This window comes from Cajanus cajan, chromosome 7 (genome assembly GCF_000230855.2).
Source record: "Cajanus cajan strain Asha chromosome 7, NIPB_CcT2T_4, whole genome shotgun sequence".
Classification (NCBI taxonomy): Eukaryota; Viridiplantae; Streptophyta; class Magnoliopsida; order Fabales; family Fabaceae; genus Cajanus; species Cajanus cajan.
In genome coordinates, this window is record NC_138523.1 from 29,168,694 (window position 1) to 29,185,922 (window position 17,229).

At 39.2% G+C, this 17,229-nt stretch overlaps 2 protein-coding genes across 3 annotated transcripts; both read left to right on the forward strand.

The window, feature by feature from the left end:
* The first annotated feature begins 8,865 nt into the window (after window positions 1-8,865).
* On the forward strand, window positions 8,866-10,395 carry LOC145949938 (uncharacterized). Its single transcript, XM_083060847.1, has 5 exons — window positions 8,866-8,904; window positions 9,476-9,628; window positions 9,701-9,963; window positions 10,037-10,204; window positions 10,272-10,395. The coding sequence occupies exons 1-5, from the start codon at window positions 8,866-8,868 to the stop codon at window positions 10,378-10,380; spliced, it is 732 nt and encodes a 243-aa protein (XP_082916973.1). The 3' UTR covers window positions 10,381-10,395.
* Window positions 10,396-12,152: 1,757 nt separating this feature from the next.
* Window positions 12,153-16,571, forward strand: LOC109792732 (Tetratricopeptide repeat (TPR)-like superfamily protein). Of its 2 annotated transcripts, XR_002239187.3 has the most exons (3): window positions 12,153-12,990; window positions 13,747-15,831; window positions 16,290-16,571. XR_002239187.3 is itself a non-coding variant. In XM_020352166.3 (2 exons), the coding sequence occupies exons 1-2, from the start codon at window positions 12,485-12,487 to the stop codon at window positions 15,410-15,412; spliced, it is 2,172 nt and encodes a 723-aa protein (XP_020207755.1). In that variant the 5' UTR covers window positions 12,153-12,484; the 3' UTR covers window positions 15,413-16,571. The 2 variants fall into 2 exon arrangements, 1 of the variants encoding a protein (XP_020207755.1); XM_020352166.3 differs by having other exon boundaries at window positions 13,747-16,571.
* The last annotated feature ends 658 nt before the right edge of the window (window positions 16,572-17,229 follow it).

Below are 17,229 nucleotides of genomic sequence, written 5' to 3' on the forward strand. Positions count from 1 at the left end.
CCTGCGTTATCCAGCCCTCAGCGGCACCAAAATCAAAATCAAACCGTCGAAGCAGCATCGTGGACTGTGGAGACAAAATCATCTCAAAGCCTAAGATGCAATACTCAGCTACCCAGTTGTCGAGAGCACCGAGGTATGCACAAGCCTGGAGAGGTGGTACTCAGCTACCCAGTTGTCGAGAGCACCGAGGTATGCACAAGCCTGGAGAGGCGGTACTCAGCTACCCAGTTGTCGAGAGCACCGAGGTATGCACAAGCCTGGAGAGGCAATACTCAGCTACCCAGTTGTCGAGAGCACCGAGGTATGCACAAGCCTGGAGAGGCAATACTCAGCTACCCAGTTGTCGAGAGCACCGAGGTATGCATAACCCTGGAGAGGGCAAACTCAACTGCCTAGGATGTCAGAAGCACCGAAGCAGAGCCTGGAGAGGCGGTACTCACAGCTTCCAGCTTGGGCGGCAAGCGAAGCTAAGCCTGGAGAGGCGGTACTCACAACTTCCAGCTCGGGCGTCGAGTGAAGTTGAGCCTGGAGAGGCGGTACTCACAGCTTCCAGCTTGGGCGGCAAGCAAAGCTAACCCTGGAGAGGGCAAACTCAACTGCCTAGGATGTCAGAAGCACCGAAGCAGAGCCTGGAGAGGCGGTACTCACAGCTTCCAGCTTGGGCGGCAAGCGAAGCTAAGCCTGGAGAGGCGGTACTCACAACTTCCAGCTCGGGCGTCGAGTGAAGTTGAGCCTGGAGAGGCGGTACTCACGCTACCAGAGTGTTCAGAAGCACGGAGGTATGCAGCTTCCGGCTCGGGCGACGAGCGAAGCAAAACCTGGAGAGGCTACTCAGCAATTTTCCACCGGAAGACACTACAAGTCGGAAGGATGGCCTTATTCCCCGGAAAATTGGGTCAACTCCTTTACTTATCAACCGATACACTAAAAGGCCGTTTGACTAAGTAAAGGGGGGGCAGCTGTAGACCCCTAAAATTGTCCGGGTCGGAAATAAGACTCGAAGACTCTCGAAGATCAAAGGAAAGTCAGCCAAAGGGACTCTTAGAAGACCGTGGGATGACAATCTGTAGGTTTAGAGGTCTTAGAGTAGCGAAAAATAAGAAAGTGGAGGGAATGAAGCCCAATACGGCCTCCCAAAAGTTCAGTACGGCCGTATTGAACATTTTAAACTACAATACGGCCGCACTGAACTCAATACGGCCGTATTGAAGTTTCTGAACTTCAATACGGCTGCACTGAACTCAATACGGCTGCACTGAACTTCAATACGGCTGCACTGAACTCAATACGGCCGTATTGAGGTTTTTTGAACTTCAATACGGCCGTACTGAATTCAATACGGCCGTATTGTAGTTCAAAACTTCAATACGGACCGTATTGACCCCCAGAGGCCGTATTGCGCCTCATCCCTATAAATATGACGTCAATTGGACGTCATTCGACACTTTTCCACTGAGTTTTAACCCTCTTCTTGAGTATTCTGGGTTTTTTTGAGCAGTGCTCTGCCTAGAAATCACTCGGAGAGTTGATCCGACAAAGTTCTCGAGTTCTGAGCTTTTTGCTTGAGTCTCGAACTGAGTCGAAGGGAAATCCTCCGGATTTCCATAGTTAAAATTTTATAGGAGGGAGCGAGCGGGCTTGTAGAGCGAGGGAACGCCAAAAAGCTTCCCAGTTTTACTTGAATATAAAAGCACGCTTCAAAGGTTTCTTCTTAAGACCTTCCTTTTACTGCTTTCTGTGTGTATATTTAACTGTCATCATGTAGATAGTTAAGTTATAATTGTTTAGAATAAATAGGGGTAATTTAGTAATTTCGCACTATTATTTTTAGAAATAATCTGTCATAGGGAACCCGAAAGGGGCGCTGTGGGGTGCTAACACCTTCCCCACGCGTAACCGACTCCCTTACCCGACTCTGGTTGTCATGGCCGAAGTCGATTTTTGAATCGATTGCCTTAAACTTCTTTTTCCAATGTTTTGAGTAAAACATTGGTGGCGACTCCATGAACCCTCCCTTTTTATGAAAACCGCTAATCCATGGAGGGTCCCGCTTGGGATTAACATGGATTGGTGAGCCTTTTAATAAAATTGCTCGTTTGACAAGGTCTCAGTTTGAGAATAAGTCATTCTAGCAATCCATATTTTTAAACAAATAAAAGAGTCCAACCATCCTTCGCGAATGCCGAAAGCCCGTTTCGGGCCGGTGGCGACAAGGAGGTTCTGCCTTAGTTTCAGATTCTGCTTTTCCAAGTAAGGGTAGTGCTTATAAAATTAATCTAGTACATATGAGCATGATAGGAATAGTATAATTTTAATATGCTATTTTATGTGGAGATTTTTATTTCACATAGTATAATTTGGATCAATTGATGGTTGTTTTGGATATTTAATTATTTGTATTATTATTATATTGACAATTTGGCATGCTTATGGTTATGTTTATATATATTATGGAATATGCTATGTGTATGTGGTTTGGAAAAGTAAATAGGACTTAGAGGAGTAAGGTTATGGTATGGATTGGGAGATCTCTTGGTGAGATCAGGATATAATCTTTGGAAAAAATGGAATTTGGGAATCTCATGGTGAGGATTCCAATATGGAACTTTTCCAAAGATTATATAATAAACCACTTCAGATGTTAGGTGGATTCTGAAGTACTCCTCTAAATATTCTATTTGCTACCGGTATGGGTCTAGGCCGAGTCATACCGATGGATGAGGTGGCCCCACCAGGGTTACGTGACGACGTAATCCAACTGTATATTTTCCATGAGAGGTTAGGCGTGAGACATGGGTTGATGACATGTTTCACCGTATCAACACTTGGTTTGGATGTGTTGAGGCCAAAATTTGGTTTGGATGTGTTGGTTACATCATGGATTATACAGTGGTGTGACTTTATTTTGGATGTGGAATATGTATACATATGGTATGGATTGTATACATTGGTTATGGATTCTTTATTATCATAAAATATGTATGCATTGGCATGGATGTGTATACATTATATTTTGGATTGGTCTATATTTAGCTTGGAAATGACTTGTTGGTCTAGATAAATATTGTGGATAAATATCTGATTAATGATATTTTATTATGATGTACTATGATTGGTTTTATATGTGCTAACCCTTATATTTCCATGATGGACTGTGATGATCTCACTATGTGGGGGAGTAGATTAGGTGTGAGGCCTTGGGATAACAAGGAGTCTTTTGGATAGCTGCTTTGAGAAGTGGCTAGGTTTAGAGCTTGACCAGCACCTAGGGTGTCTTATTTTGATGTCTTCATGACATTGTAATTATATTACCTTTTTTGATTACTGTATAACCTTACTGAGGATAATGACTCTACTACAAAATTATGTTATATATTTTAGAAAAATTTTTATATGTTATTGTATATTTACGCTCTAGCGTAGCTGGCTCTTATTCTATTTTCTTTTATATATATTATTTATCTTTGGTTGGTTCTAGATGTGACGGCCTAGGGTGGGTCGTTACACACACGCCTTGGTATGAGTACCGAGGCCAATTTAAACCGGTGAATACATACATTACCAATAGCGGTCGAAGCTGACCTCTCACACCGAAACTCATGACTCCACATTTAAGTACCGTCTTCGTCTGTCTCATCCTCGACGCTGCGGGGGTTGTATACCATATGGTGGCCGACCAGACCGAATACCCGTCCGAGAACACTTAGGCCGAACACCCGATCACGCCGACCACTATGACCGAACGAAACGTGTCGGTGTGCTCGGCCATGTTCTGTACCCACACCAAAATGATTAAGTAGAGTTTAATTAACACAATGCATCGGATTAGCCCCCTAATTTTCCGGGGCCCAACCCTTAATCACGGCCCAATAAGAACCACTATAAATAGAATCCCAATGAGGTACGCAACTAACTTTTAACTACTGCATTTATTACGCCGAGCACTGACTTGAGCGTCGGAGTGTCTTTCACTAGTGCAAAAAAGGGTATTTACGTCACCCAATTTACGTCGCAAACACTAAACACCGACGTTGTAAAAACGCGGTGGCAATTTTGTAAATAAGTGGAGACTAATTTACGTCGGACCCCCCCCAGTCCGACGTAAATTTACGTCGGTCCCCACTATTCCGACGTAAATTTACGTCGGGCCCCCACTAGTCCGACGTAAATTTACGTCGGGCCCCCTCCAGTCCGACGTAAATTTACGTCGGAGCAACACAATCCGACGTAAAAAATGGCCTTATATTCCCCAGCTTTTCATTTTCCATTCCCGCGCTCACAGTTTACAAGCAACCCCTCTCATTCTCTATGAATTTCTGAGTCTCCCACTATGTTTACTGCTACATTCAACGTATCCAAGTCTCTAAGTGTTAGCACGTTGGTCGTTTGAGGTTAGTTTGTTGTTCCCGTAATTTTTTTGTTCTTTTTTTGCTATTTGTTCCGCTGGAACGGCCCGTTCTCCAAGGAGAACGGGCCGTTCTCCTTGCAGAACGGGCCGTTCTGCAAGCAGTACGGGCCGTTCTGCAAGAGAACGGCCCGTTCTGCTAGAATTTTTGTTGTTGTAATTTGTTGATCTGGAACGGCCCGTTCTAGTTTCAGTACGGGTCGTTCCAGATGCATTAAAGAAGAGACTTTTTTAGGCATTGACCTTTAGTTTACCATCGATTTTTTAGGGTTGTAGTTTAGGTTAGAAAATTTATGAATAACTGAGTCAATAGTTAATTTGTGTTAATATATAGATAATGAATCGAAGTTGGATGAATGCAAGTCGCATTAGTCAAGAGTACAGAAATGGAGTTGAAGAGTTCTTACAATTTGCAAGAGAAAATGGGAAACCCATCAAAGGGGCATATTATTGTCCATGTGTTCGATGTTTGAATCAGATACGTCAAGAAGTTGGAGAAATACGTGATCACCTGTTTATATATGATATTGTGAAGAGTTATACAGTATGGACATGGCACGGAGAAATATTAGACATTCCAACAGTGTCAACAACTGAAAATTTTGAAGGGATGGACGATAACTTAGAAGAGATGATACGTGATGTTGGTGAAGAAAATTTTGAAAGAGCACATGTGTATGATACCTTAAAGTCTGATTTTGAGCAACCATTGTACCCAGGATGCAGTATGTTTACAAGATTATCAGCAACTTTAAAATTGTTTAGTTTAAAAGCAGGAAATGGTTGGACTGATAAAAGTTTCACAGAATTGTTGGAGTTATTAAAGGAGATGCTTCCAGAAGATAACACATTACCTAATCGCAACTATGAGGCAAAAAAGATACTATGTCCAATGGGTTTGGAGTATAAGAAGATACACGCGTGCCCTAATGATTGCATATTGTATACAAATGATTTTGCTACACTGAAAGTGTGTCCCACATGTGGATTGTCGCGGTTCAAAAAGAAAACTGATGGAAGTAATGGTGAGGAAGAAATAGAGGGTCCCCCTACTAAGGTCTTATGGTATTTGCCAATAATACCTAGGTTTAAAAGATTGTTTGCCATTAAAGAGGATGCAAAAAACCTCACATGGCATGAAAATGGTAGAAAATGTGACAACTTTCTTCGACATCCAGCTGATTCTCCGCAATGGAAGAGGATTGATGAAACATTTCCAGAATTTGGTGCAGAGTCAAGAAACTTGAGAATTGGTTTAGCTACAGATGGCATGAATCCTTATGGGAACTTAAGTAGTAAACACAGTTCATGGCCAGTTTTGTTGGTCATTTATAATTTGCCTCCTTGGCTATGCATGAAGAGAAAATATATTATGTTGTCTATGATGATATCAGGTCCCCGACAACCAGGAAATGACATAGATGTGTATCTTAGTCCATTGATTGATGACTTGAAAATGTTATGGGACACAGGAGTGGAGGTGTTTGATGCATATCGTGAAGAAAAATTTACCATGCGTGCAATGTTATTTTGCACAATAAATGATTTTCCAGCATATGGTAACTTGAGTGGGTATAGTGTGAAGGGTCATTATGCATGTCCTATATGTGAAGAAAACACAAGTTATACCCAATTGAAACATGGGCAAAAGACTGCGTACACTAGGTATCGTAAGTTTCTTGTTCGTAGTCATCCATACCGTAGATTGAAGAAAGCATTCAATGGAAGTCAAGAGGATGAAATTTCCTCGACACCGCGCAATGGTGAAGAAGTATATCAACGGGTGAAGAACATTAACATTGTGTTCGGAAAGACGCAAAAGAAGTCAACTGAGAGAAATATTTGGAAGAAACAATCAATATTCTTTAATCTTCCTTACTGGTGCAAGTTAGATGTTAGACACTGCATAGATGTGATGCATGTGGAGAAAAATGTTTGTGATAGTGTAATTGGGACATTGCTAAACATCAAAGGAAAGACTAAAGATGGAGTGAAAGCACGACAAGATTTGGTGGACATGGGTATACGTTCTGAGTTGCATCCTCAGTCTATTGGAAGACGCACTTACTTGCCTCCAGCTTGTCATACTCTATCAAAGAAAGAAAAAAAAAAGCTTTTGTGAGTGCTTAAGTAGTGTGAAAGTTCCACAAGGGTACTCCTCAAATGTTAAGAGTCTGGTGTCTATGCAAGATTTGAAGTTGATTGGTTTAAAGTCTCACGATTGTCATGTGTTAATGCAACAAATTTTGCCTGTGGCTATTCGTAACATTTTACCATCTTCTGTTAGAGTTGCTATTACTCGATTGTGTTTATTCTTCAATGCCATTTGCAACAAAGTAATTGACCCTATAAAGTTAGATGAGTTAGAAAATGAAGCAATCACAATCTTGTGTCAATTGGAAATGTATTTTCCACCTTCATTTTTTGATATCATGGTGCATTTGATAGTTCATTTGGTTAGGGAGATTCGATTGTGTGGCCCGATTTATCTTAGATGGATGTACCCTGTTGAGAGATATATGAAGATCTTAAAAGGATATGTCAAGAATAAATACTGCCCAGAAGCCTCTATTGTGGAGAGGTACATTGCAGAAGAAGCCATTGAGTTTTGTTCAGGGTACATGTCGAAATCAGAACCAATAGGAATTCCCAAGACTCGACATGATGGGAAACAATTTGGTAAGGGTACTCGAAGTTTAAAGATTAGAACTGTGAGTCGAACAGAAGTTGACAAAGCACATTTGTACATATTGAACAACACTGATGAAGTAATTCCTTACATATCAGAACACATAGATGAAATCAAGATAGCACACCCCCGGATGACTGAGAAATGGGTATTGAATGAACAAAACAAGAGTTTTTTAGCTTGGTTTAAGAAAAAGGTTTATGGTGAGGTTAATGCTTCTGATACACTTTTGAGACTCGCGCGTGGGCCTAACAACGATGTCATTACATTTGGTGGGTATGACATTAACAAATATTGTTTCTATACAAAAACAGAAGATGACAAAAGTATAGTACAAAATAGTGGGGTTACAATTCAGGTTGAGGCTGTGCACTTTGCTAGTTCAAAAGATAAAAATCTCATTACAGCATCCATGAGTTATTTTGGAGTCATAGAAGACATATGGGAAATTGATTATGTTACGTTTAGAGTGCCTGTGTTCAAGTGTAAATGGGTTGATGGCAATACAGGTGTGCAGACAGATGATTTATGATTTACTTTGGTTGATTTGAATAAGGTCGGCTATAAGGATGAACCTTTTATTATGGCATATCAAGCAAGACAAATTTTTTATGTAAAGGATCCATGTAATGAGAAATGGTCAGTGGTCCTCGAAGGAAGAACCATGCATGGAACTCACGAAGATGAGTCTCTAGACATGCATGAGACACCGTCTTTTTCAAGCAGATCATTTGGTTCTATTGCGGACAATGAAGTGGACGAAATACATGCTATTCAAAGTGATCATGATGAAGGAATATGGGAAAACATTCCAACCTAATAGGTTTCTGTTTATGTATTATTTGTTTTTTTATTAGTTATTTTGTTGCTATATTGTTATTATCTTTTTTACTTTATTTGTCTATTCAATTAATTCATTGTTTTAATAATGACAGTTTAATTTTTTCAGGATTATGGAGGATTCTGGGTCTGGCAGTGGAAGGAGGGAAAGTAGATCTGTCACCCGATTGTCTGGGTTGACAGCTGGGCGCATTGCCAAGGAGAGGACACCGATTGAGGTGGATCCTCGTTCTGGCAAGGCATCAGGCCCAAATGCTGCCAAGTTTAAGAGCTATTTGGGAGTCCTAGCTCGACGACATGTTTCTATTATCATTCCATCATGGGATGACGTTCAGGAGGTTGACAAGAACCTCATGTGGCAGGATATTCAGGTATATACTTTCACATCCTTTCAATATTATATAACTTAAATACATTATTTATTATTTGTTGTTATTTTCATAGCAAAATTTTGACATTCCCAACACTGAGGGCATGAGGAGGAAGATGTTATCTACCCTTGCCACCAGGTGGAGAGACTTCAAGACTTTCTTGACACGGGAGTATGTATTTGGAGAGCGCCAAAATGAGACTCCCTGTCTAAAGTACCAGATCATTGATGAGGAGTGGATGCAATTTCATGCCACTAGATTAGACCCTTCGTGGTAGGTTAGTTATTGATAACTTTTACATTGACACAAATACTTAAGGTATATTTTAATTTATCTCATTTTCTTTTTTGTATTATTGCAGGCTAAAAGAATAGCTTCCCAAGAACGACAGGCCAAGAATGATGCACCCCATCTATTGTCAAGAGGGGGATATGAAAGAAAAAAAAAAGCAAATGAAGAAGGCTAAGGCACAGGCAGCAGGGGTTGAGGATGCTGACCGTGTGGAGTCACCTCCCCGCCATGAGATGTGGATAGCAGCCCGGACAAAACCAGATGGGCAAATGACTTCTGAGTCTGCAAGAGTCATTGCTAGTAAAATAGTAAGTAAAAATATACAAACTAAGACTCTTCATTTCAACTCATTTAATTCATAAGATTTTTTAATCTTCCTTATTGTTGCAGGAGGGTTTAGTTGAGCAGAGCACCCAGGGCTCATTTGTTTCCGATGGTCGGAATGATATCCTCACAACGGCCATAGGAAAGCCAGAGCACGGAGGTCGTGTGCGTGGTGTTGGTGGTTCTTGGAGCCACCGAGATTTCTTTGGTGGCCGATCATCGAGGAGCACTGTCAACTCTTGCAGTCAAGAGGTTATACAGGAATTGGAGCAGAGATTGGAGATGCAGTTTGAAGAGAAACTGAAGAATATTGAAAAATAGTTTGAACAGAAGTTTGAACTTTTGGCTCGTTCTCAGCAACAGACTGCAGTTGCTCATGATGGTGTTCGAGTCAGCACTAAAGGGAGTTGTGCTGCTCCAGATCCCTCACCGGATCAAACTCACACTGATGTACCAAACCAGTGTGAGTTATATGTTGAGGATGACCCCCCACGGTTAGTGGCTATTGGCCGAGTATTTGAGGGTGGCTCAACCATCCATGGTGTCCCTCTACAGCCAGACTGGACACGGGTTGTGGTTGACCAAGTTCAAGATGCTGCTGCTCCAGTGCCTTTGCCCAATACAGAGGTTCAACTAGTGGGGCAGGCAACTGGCACATTCTTAGCTTGGCCAAAACGTTTGGTCATGCCGCTTTCAGCACGGGCAAAGGTAATTATATTATTGCTCTTTTAGATTCTTATAATTCTATTATTGTTTAACTAATTTTGATTATTTTTTTAGGATTTTATCAATCGTGGTAAGGAGGTCATGAGAGAACCTCATGTTCATGATGCCAATATCGCAGAAGCTGAGGATGATCCCATATCTAAGCTTCTAATCAAATTACCACGAATAAAGAAGCATCCAATTCAATTGCAGTGGGACATTAGAGTTTTTGGAGTTGATAGCTCTGATGTTCCACTATACATATCTCTGCCTGATGCATTAGAGATTGTTGGGGAAAACTGCATGTTAAATATATCTGTCATACAGTTGTGGGCCATGTAAGTCATATTTTCTTTTATGAGTCTAAATTTACAATAATTACATTTAACTTATAATAATTATTTGTGTTAGGTACATGGACAAATTGAGTGTGGAGCAAGCACAAGCAGAAGTATATGGATTTATTGAGCCTCAATCCATCCAAAAATCAGGAAACACTCAGGTCCAGATCCAACAATATATGCAAACATGGATGAGTGACTCAAGAAGACATATATACATGGCTCCATACATTGACGGGTTAGTTTTTTAATTGGTTTTTTAATCATGGTAATTTTTTAACTGATTTGTTTGTCATACAATGTAGGTCCCATTGGCAGTTAATGGTAATCATTCCTAAGGAATATACCGTGGTGTGGCTTTGTTCACTTCATCGAAAACCAAGCCACGAAATTAAAAGGCAATTACATGGGTAACTAATTTTTTTCATTATGTTTTAAAACTGTAATTATATATATTGGCTAACATTTGTTTTTATTTTAATTAATTAGAATCGTGTCTGGAGCTAATATATTAAGTGGAAGAGCCAGATCATCAAAGTCATTGCATTTCATATACCCTAAGGTTAGCAAATTAATTCATACAGTCAATAATATTTAAATTTATTGACTTTGGAATTAATAGTTATTTGTTTCTCATTTTAGTGTAATAAGCAACAAGACTCGTTTGAATGTGGCTATTACATCATGTATTGGATGAAAGCCATAGTTTCTGCGGGTATTATTGATTCTTGGGCGCAGGTAATTCATATCAAAATTTATTTAACTATATTTACCTTTAGAATAATTAACATTGCATATTAATGACACTTAAATTACCCTTTCAGGTCTTTCAAGATCCATCTCCATTGCCTGAAGATGAGATGCTCAAGATAAGAGAACAATGGGCAACTTTTTTTCTAAGTTTAGTTAGTTAGATATTATGTTAATAGTTTGATAGTTAGTTAGTTTAGTTAGTTAGATAGCATTGACAAACATGTTTTATAGCTTTTTTAGGATAATAGGATTTACATTGTCATAATTTATGTTTTTTAAGATTTATATATTATTTTCTTTTTGTCATTCAATTTTGAAATACAATTTGAATTTCTATTATGGACTGCCTGGTTTAGATTTGGTATTCTGGATTATATTTATATGCAGGTGTTGGGTATATCAATTTACAAACGTTTTTAAAAAAAAACTGCCACAATTTACGTCGGACAAGGCCACGTCCGACGTAAAATTGTGGCATGATTTTGCCCCTTTTTACGTCGGTCTGGAAAAATCCCCGATGTAAATTTACGTTGTCTTTCAGAGGCGACGTAAATTTACGACTCCCGTATTAACGTCGGACCCTTTTCCGACGTAAAAGGGTCAAAATACACGACGTAAAAGACCCTTTGTATACTAGTATTTGCAGGCACCCCTCACCTCGCTTCGGACTACCCGGACAAAAACGAGAAGACCGAGATCCAAGACCCGACCTGACACAGCTAGGATAATTGGAGTGTATTTCTTAACACAGGAACACTTATCAATATTTGTATATCTAACTCGCCACGAGTTTATACTTGATCTTTTTAATTTTTACTTGCTTTACTTATGTCTCCAGTAGCTAGCTTTGTATACCATTTGCACGTGGTTGATGATAGTGTTGGAAAATGTGAATTCCCTAGTTGGAACTTGGAAGATTGACAGTACCAGAGTATCTTCAGAAAATGTGAATTCCCTTACAAGAGGCTTAGAGAATGATTATATTTGGTTGTTTTTATGATAAATTATCATGAAGGATTATGGACCAACCTTAAAAGTAGTAAGACAATGTATATGTATGTGATTTGTTATTATCTTCTTTTATTGATTTGCATTTAAATTTAGTAATAATTATTATAAAAAAAATAGCTTAAAATTGATATAATTATACTTACAAAAATTTAAATGTAATTTATTTATTTACTTTTTTTGTAATATATTTATTAAGTATTAAAGTCTATAAAAAAAGGTCTATAATTCTTTTTAAAAAAAAAGTCCCATAATCTCCTAAAATAAGGCCCAACTCTACTGGTTTAAATAGTTGAGAAAAAAGAAAAAAAAAATTGTAAGTCCAACCTAAATTAATTAAATAATTGTTTAAATTTTGAAAAAAATAACAAATAAAAATATTGGCCCAAATTTCATTTTGGTAACCACCATCTCTTAAACACCGAAGCTATCCATGTCCTCTTTCACTCTCCCCTTCTCCTGTACACACACATACAATTTTTTCTTTAGAAAGAGCGACTCCCATAGTAGCTATTAGGACCAAACTGCAATTTTTGTAAAAATTTCAAATGACTACATACCATGATAGCATACCCAATGGAGCCTCGTTTACCTACTACAACCGGTATCTTCGCTAGTGCACAATAGACCAGAGTTTAACCAATCCATGGTAGAGTCCACCTGAATAGACCAACATGAGTCATTTTGAAGCCAAAATCTGGCGGGCTTCTAAAGCCAAACCAACACACACAATCCTCGAACCGTAAAACAATGAGAAATGAAGGTTTGGTTTTCGAACGAAGACCTCATAAAGCTGAACCACTTGGTCGCATCCCTCACTCGCGCACACCAACACACCCAATCCCTCAAACTCTTCGTCCACGCCCATGCCTCCCTCTTTCTCCGTCCCGACCACTACACCCTCTCCGCCGCCGTCACCGCCGCCGCCAACGCGCGCCGGGCCGCCTTCGGGGCCCAGCTCCACGGCCACGCCGTGCGAACCGGGCTCCGGGCCCACTCCCACGTGGCCAACTCCCTGGTCTCGCTCTACGCCAAGGCCGGCGACCTCCGGTCCGTCAAACGCGCTTTTGCGGAAATCAGTTGCCCCGACGCGTACTCGTGGACCACGCTGCTTTCCGCTTGCGCCAAACTGGACCACGTTGGCCACGCGCTTCAGCTGTTCGAGGAAATTCCCAAGCGACACGTGGCGGTCTGGAACGCCATCATCACGGGGTGCGCGGAGAATGGCCATGGAGATGAAGCTTTTGCTTTTGACTTGTTCAGGTGATCAAATTTTGATCATAGGTTGATAAGAAAGTAAATAATGAATGCATAAAGGATTTTTTGAATATATTGACATGCATTTTATGTTTTCTTTTTTTACTTTAACGATAACAATATTAAAAGTGTCATATTTCAATAACTATAATTTTTTTTTAAAAGTAAATAGTCATTTTTATTTGTGAAAGTTGTCGGTAGTCTTTGAAGTTTGAAATTAAGAAAATATCAAATAAGTGGTTAAAATTTTAAATTAGTCTTCAAATTTAATTATTTATTGTCGTTTTGATCCTTGAATGCTTTCTCTGTAGTCACATGTTGTTTTAAAAATTTTGATTTATACGAGTATTAATTTGTACTTTGAAGGATGTATTTGATATTTTTTTAGTTTCTACCTATATATCAGTACCTTCCGAATTGAATGACGAAATTGAAAGGCTAAAATAACTATTTACAGCTAGGAATTGAATTAAGTATCAAAGAATTTACTGAAACTAACGAATCGTATTCAACTATCTGATTAGTTTAAACTATATTAACAATGCATAAAATTAAGCTCCATAAAAATTAAAAGTTGATATTTCATCATATTCATTATTTGTTACTCATTTTAGGTGCCTAATGATAGGTTACCTGTTCTGTTAACAATATTCCTCTTAATTTAGTAGTTTTTTTTTCTCATTTTTATTTATAAGTTAATTGAAAATGTGTGTATATGTTTGACTTGTGATTTTAATTGACTGAAACGATTTTTTGTTTCAGGGACATGCACAAAATGGGTGTTAAGGCTGATAAATACACTTTTGCCACAATGTTGAGTTTGTGCTCTTTGGAGCTTTTGGATTATGGAAGGCACGTGCATTCGGTGGTTATAAAAAGTGGGTTTTTGGGTTGGACTTCTGTGGTTAATTCTTTGATCACCATGTATTTTAAGTGTGGGTGTGTTGTGGATGCTTGTGAGGTGTTTGAGGAAGCAGAAGAAGGTAGCACGTGCGATCATGTTACCTATAATGCAATGATAGATGGTTTTGTAAGTGTGGAGAGAAGTGAGGATGCGTTTTTGATGTTCAGAGACATGCAAAACGGTGGTTTTGGTCCAACGGAGGTTACCTTTGTGAGTGTCATGAGTTCTTGTTCGTGTTTAAGAGCTGGTTGTCAAGCACAGGCACAAGCTATCAAGATGGGTTTTGTTGGTTGTGTTGCTGTGAACAATGCAATGATGACTATGTATTCTGGGTTTGGGGTTAATGAGGTTCGAGATATTTTTGAGGGAATGGAAGAAAGGGATGTTGTTTCATGGAACATAATGGTTTCTACATTTTTGCAAGAGGATCTTGAGGAAGAAGCAATATTGAGTTATTTGAAAATGAGGCGGGAAGGAATTGAACCGGATGAGTTTACTTATGGAAGTTTGCTGGTTGCTTCAGATTCTTTGCAAGTTGTGGAGATGATCCACTCCCTTCTGTGCAAAAGTGGGTTTGGGAAAATTGAAGTTTTGAATGCATTAGTTTCTGCATACTGCAGACATGGGAAGATAAAACGTGCATTTCAAATCTTCTCTGGTGTTCCCTATAAAAATTTGATATCTTGGAACAGTATCATATCTGGGTTTTTGATGAATGGATGCCTGTTGCAAGGGTTAGAGCAATTCTCTGCATTAATTAGTACGCATGTCAAGCCAAATGCCTATTCCCTCAGCCTTGTTTTGACCATTTGTTCTAGCATGTCAGCCATGAGTCATGGGAGACAGGTTCATGGTTTCATTCTGAGACATGGTTTTTCTTCAGAAGTTTCTTTGGGAAATGCCCTGGTCACAATGTATGCCAAATGTGGATCTTTAGACAGGGCTTTAAGAGTATTTGATGCAATGATGGAAAGGGATACAATCTCTTGGAATGCTATAATATCTGCTTATGCACAACATGGACAGGGCGAAGAAGCCGTGTGCTGTTTTGAGGCAATGCAAACCACACCTGGAATCAAACCAGACCAGGCTACCTTTACTGCAGTTCTTTCTGCTTGCAGTCATGCAGGTTTGGTTGATGATGGTGCCCGTATTTTTTATACGATGGTGAAAGTTTATGAATTTGTGCCAAGTGTGGATCATTTTTCTTGCATAGTTGATCTGCTGGGTCGCAGTGGATACCTTGATGAGGCAGAGAGAGTAATTAAAGGTGGATACTTTGGAGCACATTCCAATATATGTTGGTCATTGTTCAGTGCTTGTGCTGCTCATGGTAATTTAAGCCTAGGAAGAACAGTTGCTAGACTTCTCTTAGAAAGAGACCATAACAACCCATCAGTTTATGTGCTTTTATCAAATATATGTGCGGCAGCAGGTCAATGGGAAGAAGCAGCTAAGCTGAGGGATATGATGAGAGAATTTGGGACAACAAAGCAGCGTGGTTGCAGTTGGATCAGAACCTAAAGACTTCCAAGATAAAAGTGCTTGTAAATGTATAAGCATGAGCCTATTGTGATGGAGGTTCTACAGAGAGTTCAATTTTGAATAGACTCTGCCATACAGCCATAGAGTATGATGTGATATGCAAGATATTCAAAGTGGAATTCCTATTCTTGCCGAAAATTGGTTTAGTATCTGGGCATATAATTTCCGATGTTTATCTTCACTTGCTGAAGGTTAAATTAAAGTGGCCAAAAGTGGGTCTTTTCTACTTGAAGGTAATGCTTGGAGGAGCTGAAAGCAAGATGAGTTTGAAGCAGTGGTTTTCAAACATCTGGGAGAGCGAGCAATGGAACATACCAAGGGATTTTGGGCTTCATTGTTGAACTTCAGCTGCTTACCACCTTCCTTCATCTGTCTATGGCTTCGAGGCAACATCAAAGGTAAATGTCAATGACTATGTATGAGTGCATTCTTCTGTGTTATTTCGGCTTCTTGGTTGTATATATTTTTTGGGAAATACACCATGAATACAAAAGATGGTATTTCTTGATGATTACTTTACAAAATAGTGAAATACATCACTGTGATGGACGGATGCATACATTTTTCTTAATTACAAGTTATTTTCAACAATAATGCATTCTTCTGTACAAAGGTGGAAGGAAGGAAAATTTTGAATTTTTGTTTCGTAAAGTCAACTTTCCTCTATATTTTCCTTTCACCCCAATCAAACATATCATTAATGTGTTATGAAGTGCTTTCGTTGGCTTCCAGCCCCTCGAGTTCTTGCTCAATGCTTTAAATTTGTATTTGTTTTCTCATGTCTCATGTTGATTTCCCTAACTGACAGATATAAATAATTAAGGCCTTAGCTAAAACTTATTGTATGCACGTGTAGTGTTGGTGTTGTTGATTTCAGGGCCAATGATTGACTTTGTTAGAGTAGGTGGAGCAGTCTATGGATTTCTCTCACCACTGATTGATACTCTTAAGACAAGGAGGAAGCTGTTGTGCTTTACATTTTAGTCTCTACACTAACATTATTTTACATTTTAATCCATACAATTACACAACATTTATCTCTTAGTCCATATATTTAGAAATTACTTGTTTTAGTCCCAATATGAGTAAATTGTTTTATGTTTTATACTTAATCAACACCTTTCCCCTCTTTTCTTCCTCCTCTTTCTCTTCTCTTTTTATTTTACGATTTTTGTTTCTTTTAAATTCCCTTACATCAACTAATTTCCATTGGTATTAAATCAAAGATTCACGAGGCTATAAAGTTTAAATGCACTTCTTGATCAAGACAGGGTAGCTTGCAGGTAGTTTATTTGAGTTGGTGATGAGGTTCCACTTGTGAATCCTCAAGAACACTTCAATGCTTCTCGGATTCCTTGGAAGGTTGTCAAGGAAGAAAGCTCCAAGTAGCACCAATATGACCAATGCTTGCTCAAGCTAAGTCTGGAGAAGAAGAAGTTAACCTAGCTCTACAAAAAGAGGAGCTCAAGAAGGGTAGAGTCTAGGTTAGAGTGACTTTCGGAGATGGAGAGTTCAATAAGAAGAAATCTCATGTATTAATCCAAAAGTGGCTACAAGTCTCGGCCATGTAGAATATATAGGGAAAAATTAGGTTAAGTGAACCATGGGTTAGCCTAAGGTTAAGTGAAACCATGGTATGGTTTACTTAACCTTAGGCGCCCAAAATTTGAATTCAAAATTCAAATTTTGGAGCCTAAACCCGGATCACACCATGTGCACTTCATTTGGAATGTAATTAAGCTTCCATTTGAGTTGCATTTCGGTCACACCATGTGCATGTGTTGCACATGGCCGAA

What these genes read in the sequence shown, in the direction of transcription:
- LOC145949938 (XM_083060847.1), top strand. Translation starts at nt 8,866, where the DNA reads ATGACTTCTGAGTCTGCAAGAGTCATTGCTAGTAAAATA. An exon ending in GAGTCATTGCTAGTAAAATA is followed by an intron (nt 8,905 to 9,475) that starts GTAAGTAAAAAT and finishes GTCCCTCTACAG; the next exon opens with CCAGACTGGACACGGGTTGT. An exon ending in GTCATACAGTTGTGGGCCAT is followed by an intron (nt 9,964 to 10,036) that starts GTAAGTCATATT and finishes TATTTGTGTTAG; the next exon opens with GTACATGGACAAATTGAGTG.
- LOC109792732 (XM_020352166.3), top strand. Translation starts at nt 12,485, where the DNA reads ATGAAGGTTTGGTTTTCGAACGAAGACCTCATAAAGCTGAACCACTTG. An exon ending in TTTGCTTTTGACTTGTTCAG is followed by an intron (nt 12,991 to 13,746) that starts GTGATCAAATTT and finishes TTTTTGTTTCAG; the next exon opens with GGACATGCACAAAATGGGTG.